The sequence below is a fragment of the Pinus tabuliformis genome, chromosome 3_2 (assembly GCF_031772625.1).
Source record: "Pinus tabuliformis cultivar Carrire ecotype Pingquan chromosome 3_2, CPIR1, whole genome shotgun sequence".
Taxonomy (NCBI): Eukaryota; Viridiplantae; Streptophyta; class Pinopsida; order Pinales; family Pinaceae; genus Pinus; species Pinus tabuliformis.
This window is the reverse complement of record NC_142302.1, coordinates 1269121757-1269144003: the sequence shown is the minus strand read 5'-3', so window position 1 is coordinate 1269144003 and position 22247 is coordinate 1269121757. Positions and strand designations below refer to the sequence as shown.

At 37.6% G+C, this 22247-nt stretch overlaps 1 protein-coding gene across 1 annotated transcript in view; it reads left to right on the top strand.

The window, feature by feature from the left end:
- LOC149185366 (ubiquitin-conjugating enzyme E2-23 kDa-like) overlaps positions 1 to 2004 on the top strand; it is a 57774-nt gene extending 55770 nt beyond the window's left edge. Inside the window, exons 2-5 of the mRNA XM_089417911.1 lie at positions 774 to 888; positions 1076 to 1128; positions 1247 to 1375; positions 1570 to 2004. Of these exons, the coding sequence (XP_089274037.1) occupies positions 774 to 888; positions 1076 to 1128; positions 1247 to 1375; positions 1570 to 1700 (428 nt within the window). The 3' untranslated portion in view covers positions 1701 to 2004. The remainder of the gene's footprint in view (positions 1 to 773; positions 889 to 1075; positions 1129 to 1246; positions 1376 to 1569) is intronic.
- Positions 2005 to 22247: the final 20243 nt, after the last annotated feature.

The following is a 22247-nucleotide window of genomic DNA, read 5'->3' as shown; positions in this document are numbered from 1 at the left end:
TCCAGTGCCCTTCATCTGTATCTCAATATATTGTGACACACATACAATATTAACATCCTTTCTACTTCTGGAAGCCCATTGACCTTGGATGTTAGGGGAATTTCTAGTTGATGCACCTTGTCTCCTTCGAGGATTGTCCAGCTTGGCTCTCTCCTATAGATATTATTAGTTCCTGTAATTGTATTGATTCTTTCATAATGGTGGATGATGATGTAGTTGGTCCCTCCACTTCCACTCTGGGCATTGATACAGATGTGACGGTGCCAATCTCTTGTCTCAATACGCACATTTGGTCTTCATCTTCCTTGAAGTGAGTTGGTATATGTACTTGGGTATTATAGTTTAGGTTTGCTGATATTTGGGGTTACTCTCACTTGCTATGTTTATATTGTTTACTTTGTTCACATTATTTTAGTGTCTTATCATTTACCAACTTTTCGGTGCCAGGGCTTTTCCTACCCTAGTTCTTTTCTATTCCATGGGATCTAATTTAGAGTCCAGTTGATCTTCTTTGGTCATCTGTGGACAAATGTAATTTCTTTATTTCTGTCTTCCTATATAACAATAAAATGAAATTGACCAGGTAAGGATGCTCTGGTCAGACTGAGCTTGTAGATTGGATCAAACACTGAAACCATGTTCAGCATAATCTCAATCAAATCTATTGCTTTATTTGTTCACGTCGCTATGTCTTTTCTACAGCCAAATTATTGTTAGTATTTTATTTGGTTTGTAAATACAACATAACATGTCTACTGCGTGGAACGTTTTAGGCCCTTACGAAGGTGGTGTGTGGAAGATCCGGGTTGAGTTACCAGATGCTTACCCTTACAAATCGCCATCTATTGGATTCGTGAACAAAATCTTCCATCCAAATGTTGATGAACTGTGAGCTATTCTTCCTGTTTATCTACAAGTAATCTGCTTTTAAACTTCTCTTTTGCATCATGTAATTACTGATAAGCAAACAGCAATGTGCATACAAACTGCTCTAAGTTTTGATTTATAACGTCAAGAAAATGTCAATGTTGGGCTTGAGTTGTTGTTTTGATCTTTCTTACCTTTTTTCTTTTAGGTCTGGCTCTGTATGCTTGGATGTTATCAACCAAACATGGAGTCCAATGTTTGGTAAGGAAATTTCGTGGACACCAATTAAAACATTGTGGACGATGATCATCTTTACATCTTTCTGGAAGCCTCCATTTGCTCATTCATTGCAATGATGTCTGGCAATTTGTTGATGCAGACCTTGTCAATGTATTTGAATCGTTTCTACCACAGTTGCTACTTTATCCAAACCCGACAGATCCATTAAACGGAGATGCAGCCTCGCTTATGATGAGGGATAGGGAACAATATGACCAAAAAGTTAAAGGTATGGAAATAGAAATGCTTTTAGCCAACCGATTTTTCTGTTGATGTTTAGGATATGTGTAATGATCCACCTGTTTCAAGAGAATTGTTAATCAACTACTATATATATATATATATATATATATATATATAGAGAGAGAGAGAGAGAGAGTGTGTGTGTGTTCAAGTTATGAACTCGTGTATGGATTTTCACAGAATATTGTGAGCGATATGCGAAGGGAGAAAATGGTTCAAATTGTCCTGAGGAAAGCAGTGATGATGAAGAAGTCAGTGACAACGACTCAGAATCTAGTGATGATGAAGTAGCGGGCCATGCAGACCCATGAAGTGCTGGCAGAAATGAATTCAATCTCTTGTACATGCTTATTAATCATGGATTTGTACATCGTTTAGGAAAGCTTCCAATTTCTGAGAATAGATTCCCTTGTTCCTCCTTGGATGTCAATTAAAATTTGAGATAACATTTCATAGATTTGATGAAGACCAAAACCTTACATTTAGTTTGTTTAGAATCTAGATGAGACCACAATTGAGTGGTATGAATCATGGGCATTCAATAACGACAATTAAGAACTAACGCCATTATGGAGTATTTTCAAGTTTAAATTATCAGAAGAATTTACAAAATCATCGCTGAAATGATGACCTCCTTAATCGAGAATGTGAAGGGCTTGGTCTGTGATGAAAGAGTTTAGGAATACAAGGGATAATCTCAGGGAAGCAATCAATACTATACAATACTATAGTATTGATAATCTCCAAGGGAAGCAATTAATACAATATAAAAAACCACCTTGGGAACGTTTCGTACCTGAGCTGCTTGTTTCTCTTTGTTTCATTGATATAGAAGAGAAACCTGTAAAATTGATCAACGAATATATTGCCAGCATGAAAAGAAGAACCATGTCAAGATCACATAGCATCCTGAGGCCAAAGACAGTGTAGGGAAAAATAAGCAAATTACTTCGAGTGAAACTTTGAAGGAATTGTTGACTTTAGAAGTGAATATGGAAGACACTAGGTAGGGACCTATAGGAATTGACAGAAGGCATAAAAAACAGATCATGTCACTAAATAAACAGGAGTGCCTTACTTTAAGCTGCAGATTCTTTCAAAATATTTCAAATAGCTCAGGAGGCCCCACACATCTGGCACATAGTATTAGCTTTACTTGTTAGATTCCTTGGAACCATGCAATGAGCATTGAAAATAGATCTAGAGGGAGCAAACTAATTTTGAGCACTGAAACATAATATCTAGAGGAAGATCAATCTGCCATAATAATTTTGATTGAATGATTCCATGACTTCAACAACTTGCATTTTTCATTTTGCATACAATGGCCATTTAGAATATAATGTTAAATGTTAAAGGAGTAGCAATTTCGACATTGATTAGATACTAAATTTAAATTTGGTTATGCTTCAAGGAAAACAGTGTGAAAAGATCGAATTTAATATAGAAATGAGAGATATTTCTAATAGTGAAAAAGAAATAATAAATATGTTATAGTCATGAAACATTTGAAGTGTTAATATGACAACCAAAAAAGAGAATATTCAATGGTCAGAGTGTGTTGTGTTGGTTGACTCGGTAAGAAAAAATTCCATTAATTTCAAATCTTAAATAGTTAGGTCTCTTTTGACGACGAACGTAAACTTTGACCAATATAAAAATTTGTAGGATATTGCAAATAACTTCTTGTAGTTTGTTTTTGGTAAAATAGTGGGTGTATATCAATAGAAACATAAAATACTTTTTTCATAATTATTTACCAAGAGAGGATCACACCTGTAACTTCTGCATGGATGAAAAATAGCTCTATGCTATTGTGTATCAGTATATTATTGTGTTTAAATTACAACTTTCTATATATCCTTTGATGTAGTTAGTAAAATAAGCATAATTTTTTTTTAAATATATTTTACAATGCTATTCTTATTGATTACAATTTTTTAAATATCTTATACGTTACCTGATTGTACACCTTTTATCCTTTTTTGGTTTTGGTTTTGTTCTTGTGCAGGCAGATCCTTTAGTTTTTCCAATATCCAAAGACACTTAAGTTTTTTCCTTTGGGTCAGATATCTGATTCAGATGTTTTGTTTTTCAACAATTGTTATATCGGGTGTTGGAGCTAGATACAACAGAATCAGATGCTACAAGGCCCAGATTTCGTAAACCGGTCAATAAACTCTAATGAAAAAATATAGTTTTTACCTCACTTGCAATGGGTCCCACAATGGTCTTGATTCAGATGTATCTGGTATTTGGGATAATTGAACAAATGGCAATTCCTCTGCAACCCGAATCTCTTCCAATCCGGATATTTGACTTGATTTGGTGTTCAGGGAGATTTAGCAAGTGACACCATTTTCGAAGAGTCATATTTCTCCGGACTTGGGTTTGTATTCGTCAACTAAACCTTTGCTGGATATAACCTACCCTAGTGGCGCCTTAAACAAATACAATCTGGCTTGTTGTTGGTCCCATGCCGAATAAGTTTTTGTGCAATGTTTAATCCAGATATAAGCGAAGCCGGATACACAGAATGATAAGTTCCGTGCTTGCTTGGTTATGCCACTTACAAACACAATCTTGCGACCATAGATAACTTGATTACATACTCTGAACACAACATACATTGAGGGATTGAACACAACTATAATATGTATACAAATCCAAAGATGAAAAGGGAAAACAATAAAAGTTCCCTTCACAAACAAACAAATCTCTTGCTCTACATTCTTCAAACTCTCTAATTCTATCTCATTTGTCTATTCTTCTATTTAATTACATATGAGACTCTTGTTAATAAAGTTCTCATTCAATCAATCTAACAAACCAAATCTTGTTCATATATTTTCTAACAAATCCCAATTATATTGAATTCCCCTTTTACATAGTAAATAAATGACATCTATCTAACTTCCTAACAAATTCATTCCTTCTAGACTATATTAAATATTACAAAATCAAATAACTTAGGGAACCCAACTTCCCTTGGAAAATAAATTAGGGAACCAACTCCCTTGGTAAATGAGGTTTTGACCTAAGAAGTTCAAAGGTGATCTTGACTTGTAGATGCTCTTGCATCATACTCCCAGGGAAGAAAATAATTGTTCATATACTCCTCAACATTGGCGCCATACTTCATGATGTCTGCATATGTCATCCATGTAGCATCTTCTACTGGTTGCTACTTCCATTTGACCAAATATTGTTGATACTCTTTACCTCTGGTCTTCTTAATTACTTTCTGATCCAATATGGCTTCAATTTCCTTTTTAGTTGCTTTAGGCAACTGTTTCTTCCACTTGTTGGTATGATCTTCATCACTTACTTACAGGTGCACTTGTTGTAACATTGGATGATTCATTGAAGAGATATAAATCTGCTACATTGAAAATTGGTGATATTCCAATATCTTTTGGAAGTTCTATCTCGTAAGCATTTGAAGAAAATTTCCTCAAAATATTACATGGACCAATTTTCTTGAGCTTTAATTTGTTATATGCCCCAACAGGAAATCTTTCCTTTATTAGATATGTCATTACTAGATCTCCAACTTTAAAGTCCAGTGGTGTTCTCTTCAGGTTTGCTCTCTACTTATACTTAATGTTGTTCTCTAGTAATTGTTGCTCAACCGTTTCATGAAATAATTGCATACTGCAAAATCTTCACCTACTACACTTCTGAGCTCCTGATTTGTCAAGTTCCTTAATTCATACACTCCACTCCCCCAGGGTGCATTCCATATAAAATTTGGAATGGGCTCATCCATGTACTCCTATTAGGTGAATCATTGTAGGCATATTTAGCTTGAGCAGGCACCTAATCCCACTACTTAGGATGCTCATTTGCCAAACTTCTCAACCTGCTTTTGAGACTTCTATTCATAACCGTTGTTTGCAGATAATAAGTTGAATTGAAGTTTAAACTAGTGCCTATTTTCTTCCATAAGGTTCTCCAAAAGTGATCCACAAATCTTGTATCCCTATCTAATATGATGCTTTTTGGCAATCCATGTAATCTCTCAATTTCTTTAAAGAATAAAGTTGCCACACTAGTTGCATCAATAGTTCTTAAACAAACATTGAAATGCGCCATGTTAGAAAATCTATCCACAACAATGGAATTGGCAATCGCTAGTACAATCTGACATTTTTGGCTCCTCCATTTTCCCTGACATATTGTGCATCTTTCCATAAATCTTTTCACATTAGCTTGTTTGACCAATAATAGAATGAAGTTAATATAGCAAAAGCTTTATCAACTCCAAAATGTCTAGATAATCCTCCACTATGTTTTTCATGTATTAAATTATCCCTCATAAAACATTTAGGAATACAAAGTTTACTATCTTTGAACATTGAACCCTATTGAATCATGTAGCTTGACCATTGAGTTGTATTTGTGCTCACTAGATTTTCACATGTTGCATAGGCTTCTTTGAAATCTACATCACTTTTGTTCATCTCCCTAAGTTTCAAATCCTGTAACATTAAACTGAAATTCTTATAGAAATAAATTAATCTTGTTTAAAACATATGCTACTTTGTTTAATGATCCATTGGTATGCTTGATTACAAAAGTGAAGTTTTGTAAAAAGTCCACCACTTGGCATGTCTTTGATTTAGTTTTGGTTGATTGTCTATAAATTGCAAAGCATGATTATTGGTGAACAAGATGAATTCCTTGGGCATAAGATAATGCCACCATTTCTTCAAATTTTGTACAATAGCATAAAACTCCTTGTCATATGAATAATACTTCTACTTGGCTTCATTTAACTTTTTGTTGAATTAGGCAATTGGGCGTCCCTCCTGGTTCGAAACTGCGCCAATAGCAACACTGTTGGCGTCCACTTCAACTTAAAATGACATTCTAAAATCTGAAAATGCTAAAACTGGTTTTTTGTAATCCTTTGTTTGAGCAATTTTAAATTGTGATCTCCTACTACAGGGCATCAACAATGGATGCACACAAACTGTTGAAACTTTTAATAAACTTTCTATAAAAACTTGCAAGCCCATGAAAGCTTCTTACCTTAAACACATTTCATGGAATTGGCCAATTTATGATTGCTTTTACTTTGTTTGGATCCAACTTTAGTCCTTCCTTTGAGATTATGAAATCTAAATACACCAACTTATTCTTCATGAAGTTGCATTTCAATTTCTCCCGTTGTTGAGTACTCAGAACTAGCTTAAGATGCTTGAGATGCTCTTCTTTCGTTTGGTTGTACACTATAATTTCATCGAGATAAACAATAATGAATTTCCTTGTAAATTCCTCCAAGACTTCATTCGTTAGTTTCATAAAAGCACTGGGTGCATTGATAAGGCCAAATGGCATCACAAACCATTCATACAATCCAGGATTAGTTTTAATAGTCTTCCATTCATCTTTGACAACATGAATACTTGTTTCTAATTAAGGTAATGTTGGTATTCATTAATTATTTAATTTGTCAACCCATGGTCTATTTGACTTACGAGACCCTTGGTGCTGTATACACAAGCATCAAAGTTCCCACCAATTCTATATTTAGAAGACTTAATTCAAAGGAAATCGACTGGCGATACAAAACGTAAGTCCAATTAGAGCCTAACTTCTCTACCTTGGTCCAACTACATGGTGCCTCACATATCGAATTCTTGGTTCTAACCCTAGTTCAGTGTCACGGTTCTAATTACGGTTAAGCAAATTTGCAAGGTTACGATTTCATAGCAACCAATGTTGATTTCAAAGCAGTATTGTTGATTTTGCAACAGTTGGATCATCACCCTTCACACTTAAAATTAAAACATGGCCCAAAGAAATATAGGAAATGAAATTCAATCAACCTATATACACTGCAAGAAATGAAATTAACAACACACACACACATTTGCATAAATCAAACTTCTATTTATTATTGTTAAAATTGGAAACTAGGGCCAAATTCCACTTTGGACAGCTCCTCCAGGGAAGATAATTACAACATTGAATTCCTCTCTTCGAGAGGACCAAAATCGATATAAAGATTGTCTCATTCGAACAAGCAAAAGTGTGATTTTCAATTTTTTACTTATCTCGTGCAAATTATTAACATCGGCTCATTAATTCCAATAGTCACGTCTCTTGACCCCAACGAATAGTATATAAATAGGCGCTCACACACATCATATTAGACGCACATCTCTCTCTGAAATGACCGTAGAAGGAAGATAGATTTAGGGAAGGAGGGAATTGTTTGATGTCTTGATTGCACTGCATTATGAGCTGGGTGCCTCGGGCTGGAGGCCGAGTCTGCTAAATTCATGTTTGGGCTTAAGATGAGTACCGTTTTGGTCATATCTTCCTGCAGGGCCAAATTATCCTTAAGGCAAATCATAAAGTTGGAATGTTCTAGATGTGCTTCTATGGTATACAAGAAGCCTCTCTTTAACAGGCCGCAGTGCCTCCTAGAGCTTCAGTTGGTTTGGATTCGTGTTTGAAGGAGGCCAAGAGGTCTATAAGACTGTTCTACCTAATCCGCTATCACATGAAGGGTCAACGAAGAAGTATGAAGCTTGTTATGGGGGCTAACGTAGAGGTTGTTGTTGTAGGCTAGGGTTGGCATGTGCCCTAACCAGGTCTGTTATAATCTCAGATATTTTCCTAGTACAATACATTTTTTGGGCTCATCATATTTAGCAAAGGAGGCCACATAACTTGATCCATCTCCTTCAAAAGATCATCTTGTAACTACTAGTGATTTCTGGTTAGGACATATCTAATCTGCTTCTGTACAAAGACAGGATCACACACTTGTTTGGGTAGCTTCTTTGGCATTTTGTCAATGGCTCAGGACAGGTGTTTTGACGTTGATTGTACTCTCTCTATCTCTTCCTCTGCTGAACTATTGAAAAATATAAGAAGAATTGATCAAGGGTTTCCCCACATTGGGGTTTGTCCTTGACTAGTGCCACATCTTGTGTCCTCTTGTCTTGGCTTGTCTTCTATTGTTTACATTTATGTTCTTCAACATTTATCGCTTATGTTCTTTCATTGGTTACTGTGTGATTGCTAATAGAGTAATGGTAAAAAAGTAACTAACCTAAACAAAGAACATGTTAACTTAAAATTAACATGGTATTAGAGCTCAGGTGAGGACAAGCCCAGCATAAGAGATTGCAATCACCAAGAAGCATCTGAGGAATTTCATTGACTTGAATTAAACCTTCAACCCTCCGTGGTAAGTCTGAGTTCAAGAATGACAAATATGTGACATTCTCTTAAGATCATGGGCACCAATCTAGGAACTACTCGATCATCACGAGCAAAGGTTGGAAGTCATCAAGGTATGTTCCTGTATTCATAAGATGTGTTTTGAGTAATGTCAAGATATTTTCGGAGGATTATTTAGCAGTCCTAGCTTGAGACTGTATCATCATCATAAGCATATAGAAGGATATACTTAGAAATTGAAATTTTCTATGATCCATGGGGATAGGGCTGAACCTTTGTAGATCCTTATTTGAAGTATTGCAACCTTCACTTTAGAGAACTGTATCATTCCTAAAAGAATAATTTCTCTCTGAGATTTTCATATTTTTTTTAAGATCCATGGAACGTTTCAGATGACAGATATATCCATCTCATCCATTTTTGGTTCTGTTGACGGTGCGGGACCCACCAACATTCAGGGGAGCACCCCGGTATGAAGTCCCAACTAGACCTCACACTGTTTGGTGTGGGAGTCCCATCCGGTATGATGGCCTGGTTTCCATTATCTTAAATGTTTGTCTTAGCTCTTGCTTGTCAGCACAAGGGAGTGTTCTGCTTTGTCTTCGAGTAGTGAGGTTCGCGTGCCTGGTGATTGATAGTGTTACTTGTGTCAAGGTTCTTTCATTGGAGAGAGGAAGGGTCGGAGTGAGTCCCAAGTCGGATGGGAGGAAACCCAACTTTGTTAGGAACACACAATACAACAGGACGTCTGCAACTTCTAGAGGAGAAATCTACACGGATGCGGCAGTCACAACACAACAAGGAAATATAGCACATACAACACGCATCAAGAAATCCGTGTGAGTGCGATGGTTGTTATAGCAAGTTTACATGAAAGGTTCTATCTCATGTCCGGGAGGTGACCAACACAGGCAAGACAACGTTAACAACTTATACAACACATTTTCATTAGTGTATGTATATATATATATATATATATATATATATATATTAGAACAATTGAATGAATCAAAGTGTTAAACACAGGTTAAAGAAACATGCATTACAAGAGTTCAAGACAAATGTTACAAATAATTACAACACGTGTGAAAACATGCTGGCCTGTTAGCAGGCTTTTGAATTAAGCGAAAGTTCTAAGACACATCGATACACCATACATCACTAACCCTGTGGGCAGGGCGTTGGAGCCACTACTTACTCAAAGAAAAGATTACAGACTCTCAAGGCTATGTGGGAGGAGCCAAGGTGAAAAAGTCCCTTTCATGTACAAATGAGGGGGTATTTATAGCCAAGGGTGAAACTAACCCTTGTCATTGTTCGACTTCCTTCATGACTGTTTGACTTCCATGACCTTTCAACTTTACATGACTCTTCATATGACAAGTGCGTCTCTTGGACTTCCACGCTACATTAAATTGATTGACAGTATGGCACACAGTAGAGATGTGGATGACATGACTCATGACAAGACTCGACATGACAGTGCTGGTACATTTGTGCTGTCGCTGGTGTGCATGTCGAGTTGCAGCGCTGCTGGGTGATGGATGTCCTCATGGTATGTCACAACTTCACCTCCGCATGGCAAGATGCGCGGAGTCTTTGATGGTTGTTGGTTCGCTTGATGTTGCATTCGCACATTGCTCCTTGATTGTATGTTGGCATGGTTGACAAGTTTGTTCGTTCGCGAAAAGTGTATGTTCGTCTATCCGTTCATCCGCGAACACATCTTTGCATGTTCGTTCGTCTGACCGCAAGCACATCTTTGCATGTTCATACGTTCGTCTGCAAACACATCTTTGCATGTTCGTTCGTCTGCGAACACATCTTTGCATGATTGTCTATTTGCGAACACATCTCTTTGCATGCATCGTTTGTTCGTTCATTGGCGAACATGTCCTTTTGCATGTACTCCCTTTGTTAATTCCATTCGTTGTTGCGTCATGTTTGTTTGTGTACCTGTATCTGCGGTCACTCATGATGAGACAACATCAAATCCATAAACCTCCTAGTCTACCATGATGCGTGATCATTTTGGATGCAGGTGACTGTGAGAGAAGACAAGGCTACAAAACCGCACGAGGCAAGTTTCGAGCTAGGATGGAGGCTCCAGGCACTGCTGGTGAAAACTACGCAGAAGTCATTGGGAGATGGTGATGGGAAATCTGGATCGACAATGACTGTCCGCGGGGTGTGGCTTGGCTAGAGAACAAATTTGCGCAATTTTGGGGAGGCGCAGTCTAGGCTGCAGGAACGCTGGGTAGACAAAATTTGCATAATTTCTGGAAGGAGCGGGTAACGAGAGCTTGGCAGCGAAAACTGCGCAAGTCCTGGAGGGAACTGGCAGCAAGCTGCTCGGAGCTTGGCAGCAAAAATAACGCAATTCCTGGAGGGAACTGGGAACAGGCTGTTGGGAGCTTGGCAGCAAAAACTGCGCAATTCCTAGAGGGAATCGACAGCAGGCTACTGGGAGCTGCTAGCGGGAAAAACTATGCTGATGTTGGGAGGCTGGCCTGCTGATCACCTCTGCGCAGTTTCTGAGCCAAGCAAATTGCTTGGCAGCAGAAGGCTTGCTCATGAAATCTGTGCAGTTTTCAAGGTGAGCAGCCAACCGACTGACTGGTGGGTTGGCTAAGAAAACTGCGCAATATTCAGAGGGGATAGGGCCAGGCACTGGGTGTCTGTTCGGCCTGTCTACGCAATTTTCTCAGTCAGCAAAGTGGGCATGGTATGTAGCCTCTGCGCAATTTTTGAGGGGAGTCAGTCCCGGGGTGACTGTCGGGTCAAACTCTCTGGTTGACCAGCAGGAGGGTTGATTGATCAGCTTGCAGGTAGCGCAACTTGAAATGGCTTGCTGGTGCTTCCGCGCTATTTTGGGTGACATTCGATCGAGTCGATGGTGGGGTGAAGGTTTGAATGTCAAAGGGTGATCTAGTCGTCAGAACTTCAACAAAATGACTAAGTGTGTGAGCGAGCGAAAATGTCCATACGCGAACTTGCAAACACACACTTACATGACTTGACGATAAGATGACTAAAACCATCCAGACACACATGTTCAACATGACTGACCAACGATGCAAGTCGACAAGTGCGACGCTTGTGATTGATCGGTGGATGACCGCAACGACACTTGTGCGACAGTGCATACAACTTCGTGTGTGAGTGCGACGGATGTTTACATAGCGAATCATAGCATGTACACACGAAGCGAAGACCATGTGTACGACCAGAACATGGTCGCAAGCGTGACATTTTTACCAACATGCAAAAGTTGTCTTTTGAACGATCAAGCAAGGTGGGTGCAAAGACTCACACGAGCTTACAGGGTGAACTGAGTGCATGCAAACATAAAGTAAAACTCTCAAATGAGGCTCTGAAATTAGATGTGGGCCAAAATTTTGGAGGGTGTTGCAGCCGCTACAATAGGTTCATTGCATATCTTTGAGCATTTGAAGCCGAGTTGTTAAAGGGTATATTGAAGTCAATCCAGTTTGAGCATGAGCACTGGATCTTTGTTGAGAACAGTCATATTCTACTCTAGGCATATACCCTTTGTAGAGTTCGTTGACAACTCTGAATATAAGTATCACCCTTGATTATCCTTTGCGGCATACATTCTAGGAAATCTTTCAGATCAAGGAGCAATATTGGATCAATGACCGAATTTCTCTAACTATTGCAGCAGTCTCTTGGGGATATATGTATATCGACACATCCATCAGTCATAATCCGACAGTTGAGCAAAAATCTGCGAAGGCACTATGGGAGATGTATTGAGTGACCTTGCCTTGAGCTTGATTTGAATCTTGATCTCTAATGATGATGTAATTCTGGTAACATTTGATTGGTGTTCTTCAAGAAGGTATCTCAGCTCAATAAACCTTGACAGTTATATACATCTGTCTGAAAAGAATTCTGGGCTATACTTAAAATCTGATCTATTAAACCTTTTATTGTTGTTGGTAAGAAAGGCAGCCCATACTCTGTGCTAAGGGTTCAGTGCACTAATTTGAAGTTTAAAGTCAAGCACTCGAAACTTTATATTATCTGGAGTTCTATAACATCTCATCTCTTATTCAATGTCTCGATTGTGGTGTCATTTTTTTTAAAATGTGGCTCTTGGTTGATAGATCTCTTTTGAAATACTGAAATCATTCAAAGCTCAGTTTATAATGAAACATCTCCATGAGCAAAGTTGAAGGGCAGAGGTATCAGCTTGATAGAAAGTCAGTTTGAAATCATCCACTGAATTAAGCCAGTTTTTCTGGAGATATAGATTTGGGTTGAAAATTGGCTACTTGCAGAAGTTGTCACAACAACATGATCACTTATATTAATAAGCAGAAAAGGTTCCCCTCTTGTTAAGTTGCATCACTGATACACATTATTGGCAGAATGTTGCAATGACCTTGTCAGAGGCTGTATCATTCAGATCAAGGACAGACCTTGCTTCACATGTTAAACAAGAATAGGGCAATGTTACTAGAGATCTGTTATTTATGGACATGAATCACTATTATCTGAGGGATAATGCTAAGAAGCCTTGTTTATATGGACCATGATGATTACCTACCATATTGATATATTGGGTAATAACATAGTTAAACCTATTACTTCAAAACGGGTACGCTAGCCCAAAAACCCCCAACAAAGATGAAAAACAAGCTAAAAACGACATTGGGGGGTACATTTTCAACATTTTTTTTAAATGGCAGTAAAAGCCAAATTTTTGTGTGCAAAAAACACCTTGAAAAATGACTTTAAAAATAAAAATATCATGACTCTAAGCCCAAAAACCCCAGCAAAGATGAAAAACAGGCTAAAAACCACATTTGGGGGTACATTTTCAACATTTTTAAAAATGGCATTTAAAACCAAATTTGTGTGTGCAAAAAACGCCTTGAAAAATGACTAAAATATCATGACTCTGAAAATCTTTAAATACTTGAGAAAAAATAGCATTAAAGATAAAATATTCATGACTTACAAAAACATTAAAATATTAACAATTTTTCAACCATGGAATTAATACCGAAAATTATGACTACAAAAAAAATTAAGTTTTCAAAATATTTCAACATGACATTATAAAAAAAAATATGACAAAAAAACCTTAAAAATAATAATAATAGAATATTGCAAAAAAATAAAAATTAAAAATAAAAACACAAAATTTAAAAAATAATAATAATAAGTAATAAAAATAAAAACAAAATATCAAATATAAAATATATATATATAAAGGAAAATGGAAAATATTTAAAAATTTTACATAATTTAAGAATTTTTTTTATAAAAACAAATGAAAACATTTTTTTGAAGTTAAAAAAAAAAATAGAAACAAAATAATTAAAAAAATGAAAATGAATATAAAAACAATAACAAAATTAAAAATAAATAAATAAAGTTGAAAAAAAACCGAAAAAGGCCCTGTGGTGGTAGGGTGGTAGGGGTCGATTCCAGGAATCGCCCCTACCACCCCAAGACTTGATTAAAAAAAAAAAAAAAAAACCTGGGTCAGGAGAACTAAAAAAAAAAAAGGTCCTGGGGTGGCAAGGGCCGATTATAGAGTCGTCCCCTACCACAAAAAAAACCTGAAAAAAGGGCCCTGGGGTGGCAAACGCTGACTATGGAGTCGTCCCCTGCGACCCCCGGGCTCGCTGGGCCGCGGGGGTGGGCAAGCAGGGCGCTGCACTCCCACCCTCGCGGCCCAACTGGGCCTGAGGTGGCAGGGAACCTAGGGCCTTTTTTTTGTTTTGTTTTGTTTTTTTTTAATATTTTTTTTTTCAAATGATTTATGCTCTGATGTTTTTGTTTAATATTTAATTTTTGTTTTTTAAATATTTTTTTTTAATATTTAATTTTTTTTAATATTATTTTTTTTCTTTTTAATTTTAATTTTAATTTTATTATTTTAATTTAATTTTTTTAACTTCAAAATTCTTTATTTTACTTTTTTGTTAATTTTTATTTTTTTTCTTTTTAATTTTAATTTTAATTTTATTATTTTAATTTAATTTTTTTAACTTCAAAATTCTTTATTTTACTTTTTTGTTAATTTTTATTTTTTATTTTTTCTTAAATTGTGTTGTATTTTTTAAAATAGTTTCTATATATATTTTTTTAAATTGTAAATTTTACGACTAAATTTTTATTTATTTTGACATTTTATAGGTTTTTTTGTCTTTTTAAATATATTTTATATATTTGAATTTTTTTTCATGTTTTTTGTTTTTTATTTTATGTTTTATTACTTGTAATATTTTTTGTGTTTTTTTTATTGTTTATATTTTTTTTGAATATTTGTTTTCTTTTGCATTATTTTTTGTGTTTTTTTATTACTTTTATTTATTTTGAAATTTATTTATTTATTTATTTTTATTTTTGATATATTTTTTGTCGTGTATTTTTATTTTTCATTTTTTATGTTTTATTATCAACATGAAAATCACCAACATTAAAAGTATCTACACTTAACACATTAGAAAATTTAAAGTGTAAAAAATAAGTCCTTTTTGGGTTGATATTGCATTAGCACTTTTCAAAATCAAATGTAAATCACTAACAAAAAAAAGTGTTCATATTAGATACATAAAAAAAAAATTAAAGTGTCAAAAATAAGCCCTCTAAAAAAAATTGTGTATGCTGCATCAACGCTTTTCAAAATCAGTATAAAAATCACTAACAAAAAAAAATGTTCATACTTTCAAAATCAACATGAAAATCACTAACATTTAAAAAAATGTTCATATTTGATACATTAGAAAACTTAAAGTGCCAAAAATATGCTAAAAAAATGTTTACTCTGAATCACCACTTTTCAAAATCGAGTGACCTTTTGCTACCTAAAAAAATAGGTACTAGGTCATTTTCTCATTTGATCAGTAACTATGTTTAATGTTGGGGTCATCTTGAAAGTATGAATATTTGTAGCTATCAAGGATAGTATCTTGTGCTATAAAGTTTCTTGTTTATATATGATATCAGTGGCACTATCACAGCTCAACATCATTTATGTTCTCTTGTCTGTGCAACATTTTGTATGATATCACTACAAAAATAGTAGCGATGGTGTCATGTTGTAGGCCCAGCATGTTGATGCCTGTATCATAGTCTTGTTCACAATCAAGCTGTGAACAAGACAGATGCGACCATTGGAAAGACTATCCGTTGAATCATCATCTTCTATGAAGAGGCTATAGAGATATTCCAGTAATGAAACTGAATCACCTTTGACTCTGATAAGAGGTGCTACATTTGAAGCTTTCATTCTTAAAGATCAGAATGGCCTTTGTTGAAATAATCTCAAAGAAAGATGTCTTCTCCTGCTTAAAGAAGAACCTTGTCAATTCTTCAGAATGTTCCTCTCTGACCTGGAACTTCCTTGACCCATATGGGAAGCTCAGAAGATTAATCAAAGCTAGGCTCCAGTGGGAGCTATAAAATCTCGGGATTTATAGCTGGCTGAAGACAGACTGATGAATACGATTTGAATTAGAGGGAGCTATGATACAACTATCTATAACATCTGTCCAATAGATGATAACCCTCTCTTTTATCAAAGTAAGAGGGAGATTTTCTTAAGGGGTCAAGATGAAGGGCCCTAAGATTAAAAAGTTTGATAACATGGAGATGTTGCTAATTCAGAGATAGTCATCTTATGAGTGGATCCATGGATAACACCCACAAGAATTGTTGCCGATATCTCTTTGACTCCATTGCATGAAACACATTGTTGAAATCTTGTTGGTCAGACAGTATGGTAAATGAAAAGTGCACATCTAAGTGCTATATCTCTTGAAATTCACATTTCTTTATGAATAAATCAAAGTCTGAAATCAAGATCATTATGAAGTCTGAAATAAGCAAGTATGGCTTACTATGAGGCCACTCTATTGAAGAAGCTCTTCAGTAATCCATTTATGCACACCTTCATTGTATATTATAAAAGAAGATTCCAAGAATCCGGTATTTCTCATCACACCCTATATGGTACAACAAAGGACACTCTTGTTCTATGGCATGTTTGGGTGGAAAAATCTTATGATGGGCAGGTTGTCTGATGGACACAATGCACCCTGGAAAGACAAGTTTAGACTATGGTCTCCCTGAGCAAGAGGGAGTAAGATCAGTCAAATATTTTCTTCATCAAGAAATGCAAGAAGCAGAGGATTGCTAAGTGCTACCAAGATCTCTGCTATAAATCACTATGTTTGCTATACAAACATCTATATGTTACTGAATAGAGCTATGAGGCTCCTATTGATCTAGTCTTGACTTTCAAAAAGCAGCTTGGCACTCTTCCCTATATGAAGGGATACTTGGCTAATGATTGAGCTCTGGGAGCTCCTGGGGGCTTGGGGTACTTATTGAGTTGTGAGTGACCATAGGGTGAGTGGTTCACCTTCCCTTAGTGGTGCGCTGGATACAAGGTGAGTGGTTCACCTTCTCTTGCAGATACCTCAATGAGAGATGCATATAGGCATCTGTTGACATGTCGGTGGGATGTGGTTCATCCTTTCCCCACGTGTAGGATCCTTCCTACTATTGTTGATTTGCATGTGTGTAGGACGTGATTTGCCCTTTCCCTACTCTCGGTGTTTTGCATGCCTGTAGGAGGTGGTTCATCCTTTCCTTATGAGTGGTTGTGAGCAGGATGTGATATCTTCTTTCCCTGTTGATGTTCTTACATCATCCTACCCATGCAGTCTGGGAATCATGGGAAGTACCTCTCATTTGGCCAATGAGTAGGTAAATGAGGATAGGGACCATAGTGCTACTGATGGACGCATCGTGTACTACCGTACTCCCTATGCTAGGATGACTGATATTGATCTGGGATCAATTGGAACTAACTTCAGGTCAGTAAGAGTGGTATAAGATAATCTCTTTTGATTGGAACTGATTTCGGGTCAGTAAGAGTGGTATGAGACACTCTCTTTTGATTGGAACTGACTTCGGGTCAGTAAGAGTGGTATGAGACACTCTTTTTTATCTGGTACTGACTTCGGGTCAGTAAGAGTGGTATGAGACACTCTTTTTTATCTGGGACTGACTTCGGGCCAATAGAGAATGGTATGAGACATTCTCGATCACTTCTTCTTCTTCATAGTTCAACAAAGAAGAGCAGTGCAGAAGAGTGACGACAGAGATGGTACATGATAACAGGATAATATGATGATGACAGATGGATTGGCAGTTGGAATTCTCCCTAGTTGAGAGGGAGTGTTAAAATTGGAAACTAGGGCCAAATTCCACTTTGGACATCTCCTCTGAGGAAGATAATTGTAGCATTGAATCCCTCTCTTCGAGAGGACCAAAATCGATATAAAGATTGTCTCATTCGGACAAGCGGAAGTGTGATTTTGAATTTTTGAATTATCTCGTGCAAATTATTAACGTCGGCCTCACCTATATGTCGGCTCATTAATCCCAATAGTCACGTCTCTTGACCCCAACAAATAGTATATAAAGAGGTGCTCACACACATCATATTAGACACACATCTCTCTCTGAAATGGCCGCAAAAGGAAGATAGATTCAGCGAAGGAGGAGGGAACTGTTTGATGTCTTGATTGGGCTGCATTATGAGCTGGGTGCCTCAGGTTGGAGGCCGAGTTTGCTAAAGGCATGTTTGGGCTTAAGTTGAGTACTGTTCTGGGCATATCTTCCTCTCATTTGCAGGTCCGAATTATCCTTAAGGCAGATCACAGAGTTGGAATGTTTTGGATGTGTTTCTATGGTATACAAGAAGCCTCTCTTTAACAGGCTGCAGTCCCTCCTAGAGCTTCAGCTGGTTTGGATTCATGTTTGAAGGAGGCCAAGAGGCCTGGAAGACTGTTCTCCCTAATCCGCTATCACATGAAGGATCAACGAAGAAGTATGAAGCTTGTTATGGGGGCTAACGCAGAGGTTGTTGTTGTAGGTTAGGGCTGGCATGTGCCCTAACCAGGTTTGTTATAATCTCAAAGATTTTCCTAGTGTAATACAGTTTTTGGGCTCATCATATTTAGTAAAGGAGGCCACATAACTTGATCCATCTCCCTCAGAAGACCATCTTGTAACTACTATTGATCGCTAGTTAGGACAGATCTAATCTACTTCTGTACAAAGACAGGATTGTACACTTGTTTGGGTAGCTTCTTTGGCATTTTGTCATTGGCTCAGGACAGACTATTTTGACGTTGATTGTACTCTCTCTATCTCTTCCTCTGCTGAATTATTGAAGAATATAAGAAGAATTGATCAAGGGTTTCCCCACATTGGGGTTTGTCCCTGGCTGGTGCCACATCTTGTGTCCTCTTGTCTTGGCTTGTCTTCTACTGTTTATATTTATGTTCTTCAACATTTATCACTTATGTTCTTTCATTGGTTACTGTGTGATTGCTAATGGAGTAATGGTAAAAAAGTAACTAACCTAAGAAAAGAACATGTTAACTTAAAATTAACAATTTAGCAATTAAATAAAACACATCGTTGGACAAGAAATGAACATAACGCGGGACCTTACCTTGAGCAAGCCCAACTGGGGGTTTGGCCTTCGCTTGAGAGCTTACGAATTCACCAACACAACCTTAATGAGTAAGCCAAAGCATCAATGAGCAAGAATTTTATATTAAAAGGAAACAAAATTACAACATAACTTCACACTCTCTATCTATTTCAAACTACATATATTTATGACAGAAGGGAATCTAAGTCCCAACAAACCATTCGTAATTAAAGGTTGCTTAACCAAAACAGTTTATCTTGTGATACATCGACTGTCTAAGTAAAGAGAGGACATAATAAATGGATCTTGCAAATAGTAACTTATTCGATCCTCAGTGATGTAACAACTATTACATGTCAAGGCACTTCAGAAAGTCTTCAATTACTCGTGCAACAAGTTGTCCGTCAAAAAACGCCTTCCTTAGACTCAAATGGAATCCCCATAATAGGCCAACTATGATTGGTCCTGCACACAACATCCATGAACAATATACAGGTGGTTACACTCGTATGCTTTGAATTCCTCCTAGATACTCAATCTGAGGTCATTTTCCTTTTATGACATGTGATTGAACTTGTGGATACCATCTGTTCCTTTCTTGTGGTTGCCAACATGCTTGTTAGTCATATGACATCAACTGCACACCTTTACTAACTTGAGTTAGTGCCTCCTCTTTTATTCCAATATACATATACTTATAGTTTTTGAAAATTCTTTAGCTCTAATCTAGAAATGGTGCTAAGAGAGAGTAAAGGTGTTTCATACCTTAAGCCACGCATGGTATATGTACAAGGTTTCAATGAAAATTTTAAGGCATAAGAAGCGGATTAGTTGAAAACAAAGTAGATAATTTCACAACAAAAAGCAGAATTTCGTAGCTTTAAATCAATTTTGGAAAAATACATCGTCAATTCGCAGAAGTGGAAATCTATAACTTATTGTAATCTTATTGATGGTTGTTGAGTCGGTGCACATTATTCATCCATCATCCTTCTTCAAGATGAGCACTATTGGTACAACACATGGACTTAAGCTTTCTTTAATAAGGCCTTTGTCTAATAACCCCTGAACCTACCTCTTCACCTCGTCATTTTCATGTGGGGTCATTCGATATGCTTCTTTGTTTGGAAGAGTGGATCTTGGAATCAAATTAATGTGATGGCTAATGCTTCTAATAGGAGGCAAGCAGTTTAGTAGCTCATCCACAGTAATATCAGCGAATTGACCCAAAATTTCTTGAGGTAAGTCATTCAAATTGATGCAAGTAAGAATTACATGAGTCTTCTTAATTCGAGCAAAATGTACCTATGTTTTTTGCTTCTCACAACAACTCATTCCCACTCATGAGTAGAAACACTTGGACTTGCATCACCTTTGGCTTCTTCATCTGGTAAAGGCAATAGGGTGTGTTTTTTACCATCCTTTGCAAGAGTTTATGTGTTTCTTTTTCCATCATGGATGGCTTTCCCATCATATTGCCACTATCTCCCCAACAAAACATGGAAAGCATCCATTGGCATCATGTCACACACAACTTAATGCTTATACTTGCCTATTTGGAAATCCACTTTACATTGTTCATTAACTAAAACTTGATGGTCTTTTTGTAACCAAAACACCTTGTCACGGTGAGGGTGTATTGTTTTCTTCAAATTCAATTTATCTACCATTTCAACAGAGACTAAGTTATCGGTACTACCACTATCGATTATGAATTTGCAACACTTACCTCTAGAATTGCACATGGTCTTGAATAGACTTCTCCTTTGAGTTGTGATCCGAATCGGATCCATAAACGACTATCATAGAACCATGACTATATCGGGACAAAACAAATCCTTGAAGAATCCAAAACAGCAATCGAAAACACCTTGACCCAGTGGCCATGGCAGCCGGCGCGGAACGACGAGGACCTCGGCCAAAGCGCGCTGACCGAGGCCCATGGAGACTGCGCAGGAGGTCGATGTAGCCCCTAGGAGCCCCGGAATGGGAAAAGGAGCTGATTAATCGCGCATCGCTGGGCGAACAGGGCTGAAATGGTAGAACCTTAAGCACTCGATCACGTTGGGAGCCAGAGGATCGTGGGCAGAGAAACGAAAAGCGCCTTCGTACGAAGGTGGGACCCACAACCTGGAAACCGGCGATTTGATCGGGGCACCCTTGAACGGTAAGAGGTTTTGGATAAAATGGAGCGATCACACTCAGCGATCGACGCGTGGCAGCGGAGGTGAGAGAAAAACCGCCGTGATCGCACGTTATCGGTCGAGCAAGTCAACCGCGCTCGACATGCGTATGACGTTGGATCTGGAGGAGCCCAGATCAGATGGTTAAGATTGCGTCCAATAGACAGAGCGGAATTGACAGGGAATTAAGTCGCAATTTAAGGGGATTTGGAATCTGTTGACCACCATGGTGGAGAAAGAAACGAATCGACGAACAGGTTGGCGCTGTTCCGATGGAGACACGTGGCCACTTCCCGAGCGTTCATGCTGACACCGAATAGGGAACTCCCAACACGCAGGCGGCAGGTGAATCAACGCAGGCGGGAGAGGAACCAAACAAGCATGGAGGTCGAATGGCTAAAGCCATGAACAAAGATAGTTGAATAGAGACCAAGAGAGAGAGCGAAGAGTCCAAGCGACCAAGAGAGACAGTGAACAGTGAACCCTAAGAGGAGGACTGAGCACAGAGAGTAGTAAATCCAAGCAGAGGAGACAGAGGGCCGAGCTGACCACAGGCAGCATCGAGCACCAAAGAGCTTGAAGAATCAAGCCTTCCCATAGAGGAATCTGTCCGGATTGAGCATCACAGTTGGCTCTGTCCATTTTAGACCGAAGGTCACAGAACTGGTAGGAAGAACAAGAGTCTGTGTACTCCAAGTGGCTTGGGGAATCCAAGAACCACCCTGCCAAGCAAAATCTGCTTCATGAGAACTCATATTGAGTCCCTGCATTGTAATTTCTCTGCTGAAAGACACAATAAAACAAGGCGACCACTGAAGCTGGACCGGAGACGTAGCCCTGGAGAATTGGGTGAACTCCTTATTAAAAATTGTTTGTGTCTTTGTGTTGCTTACTGTATTTCTCTGTTGTCCTTCTATTTATTTTCTGTGTATTGGCAATCTGATCGATCCGTTGCTTTAGTAACACAGAACACACACACCAGC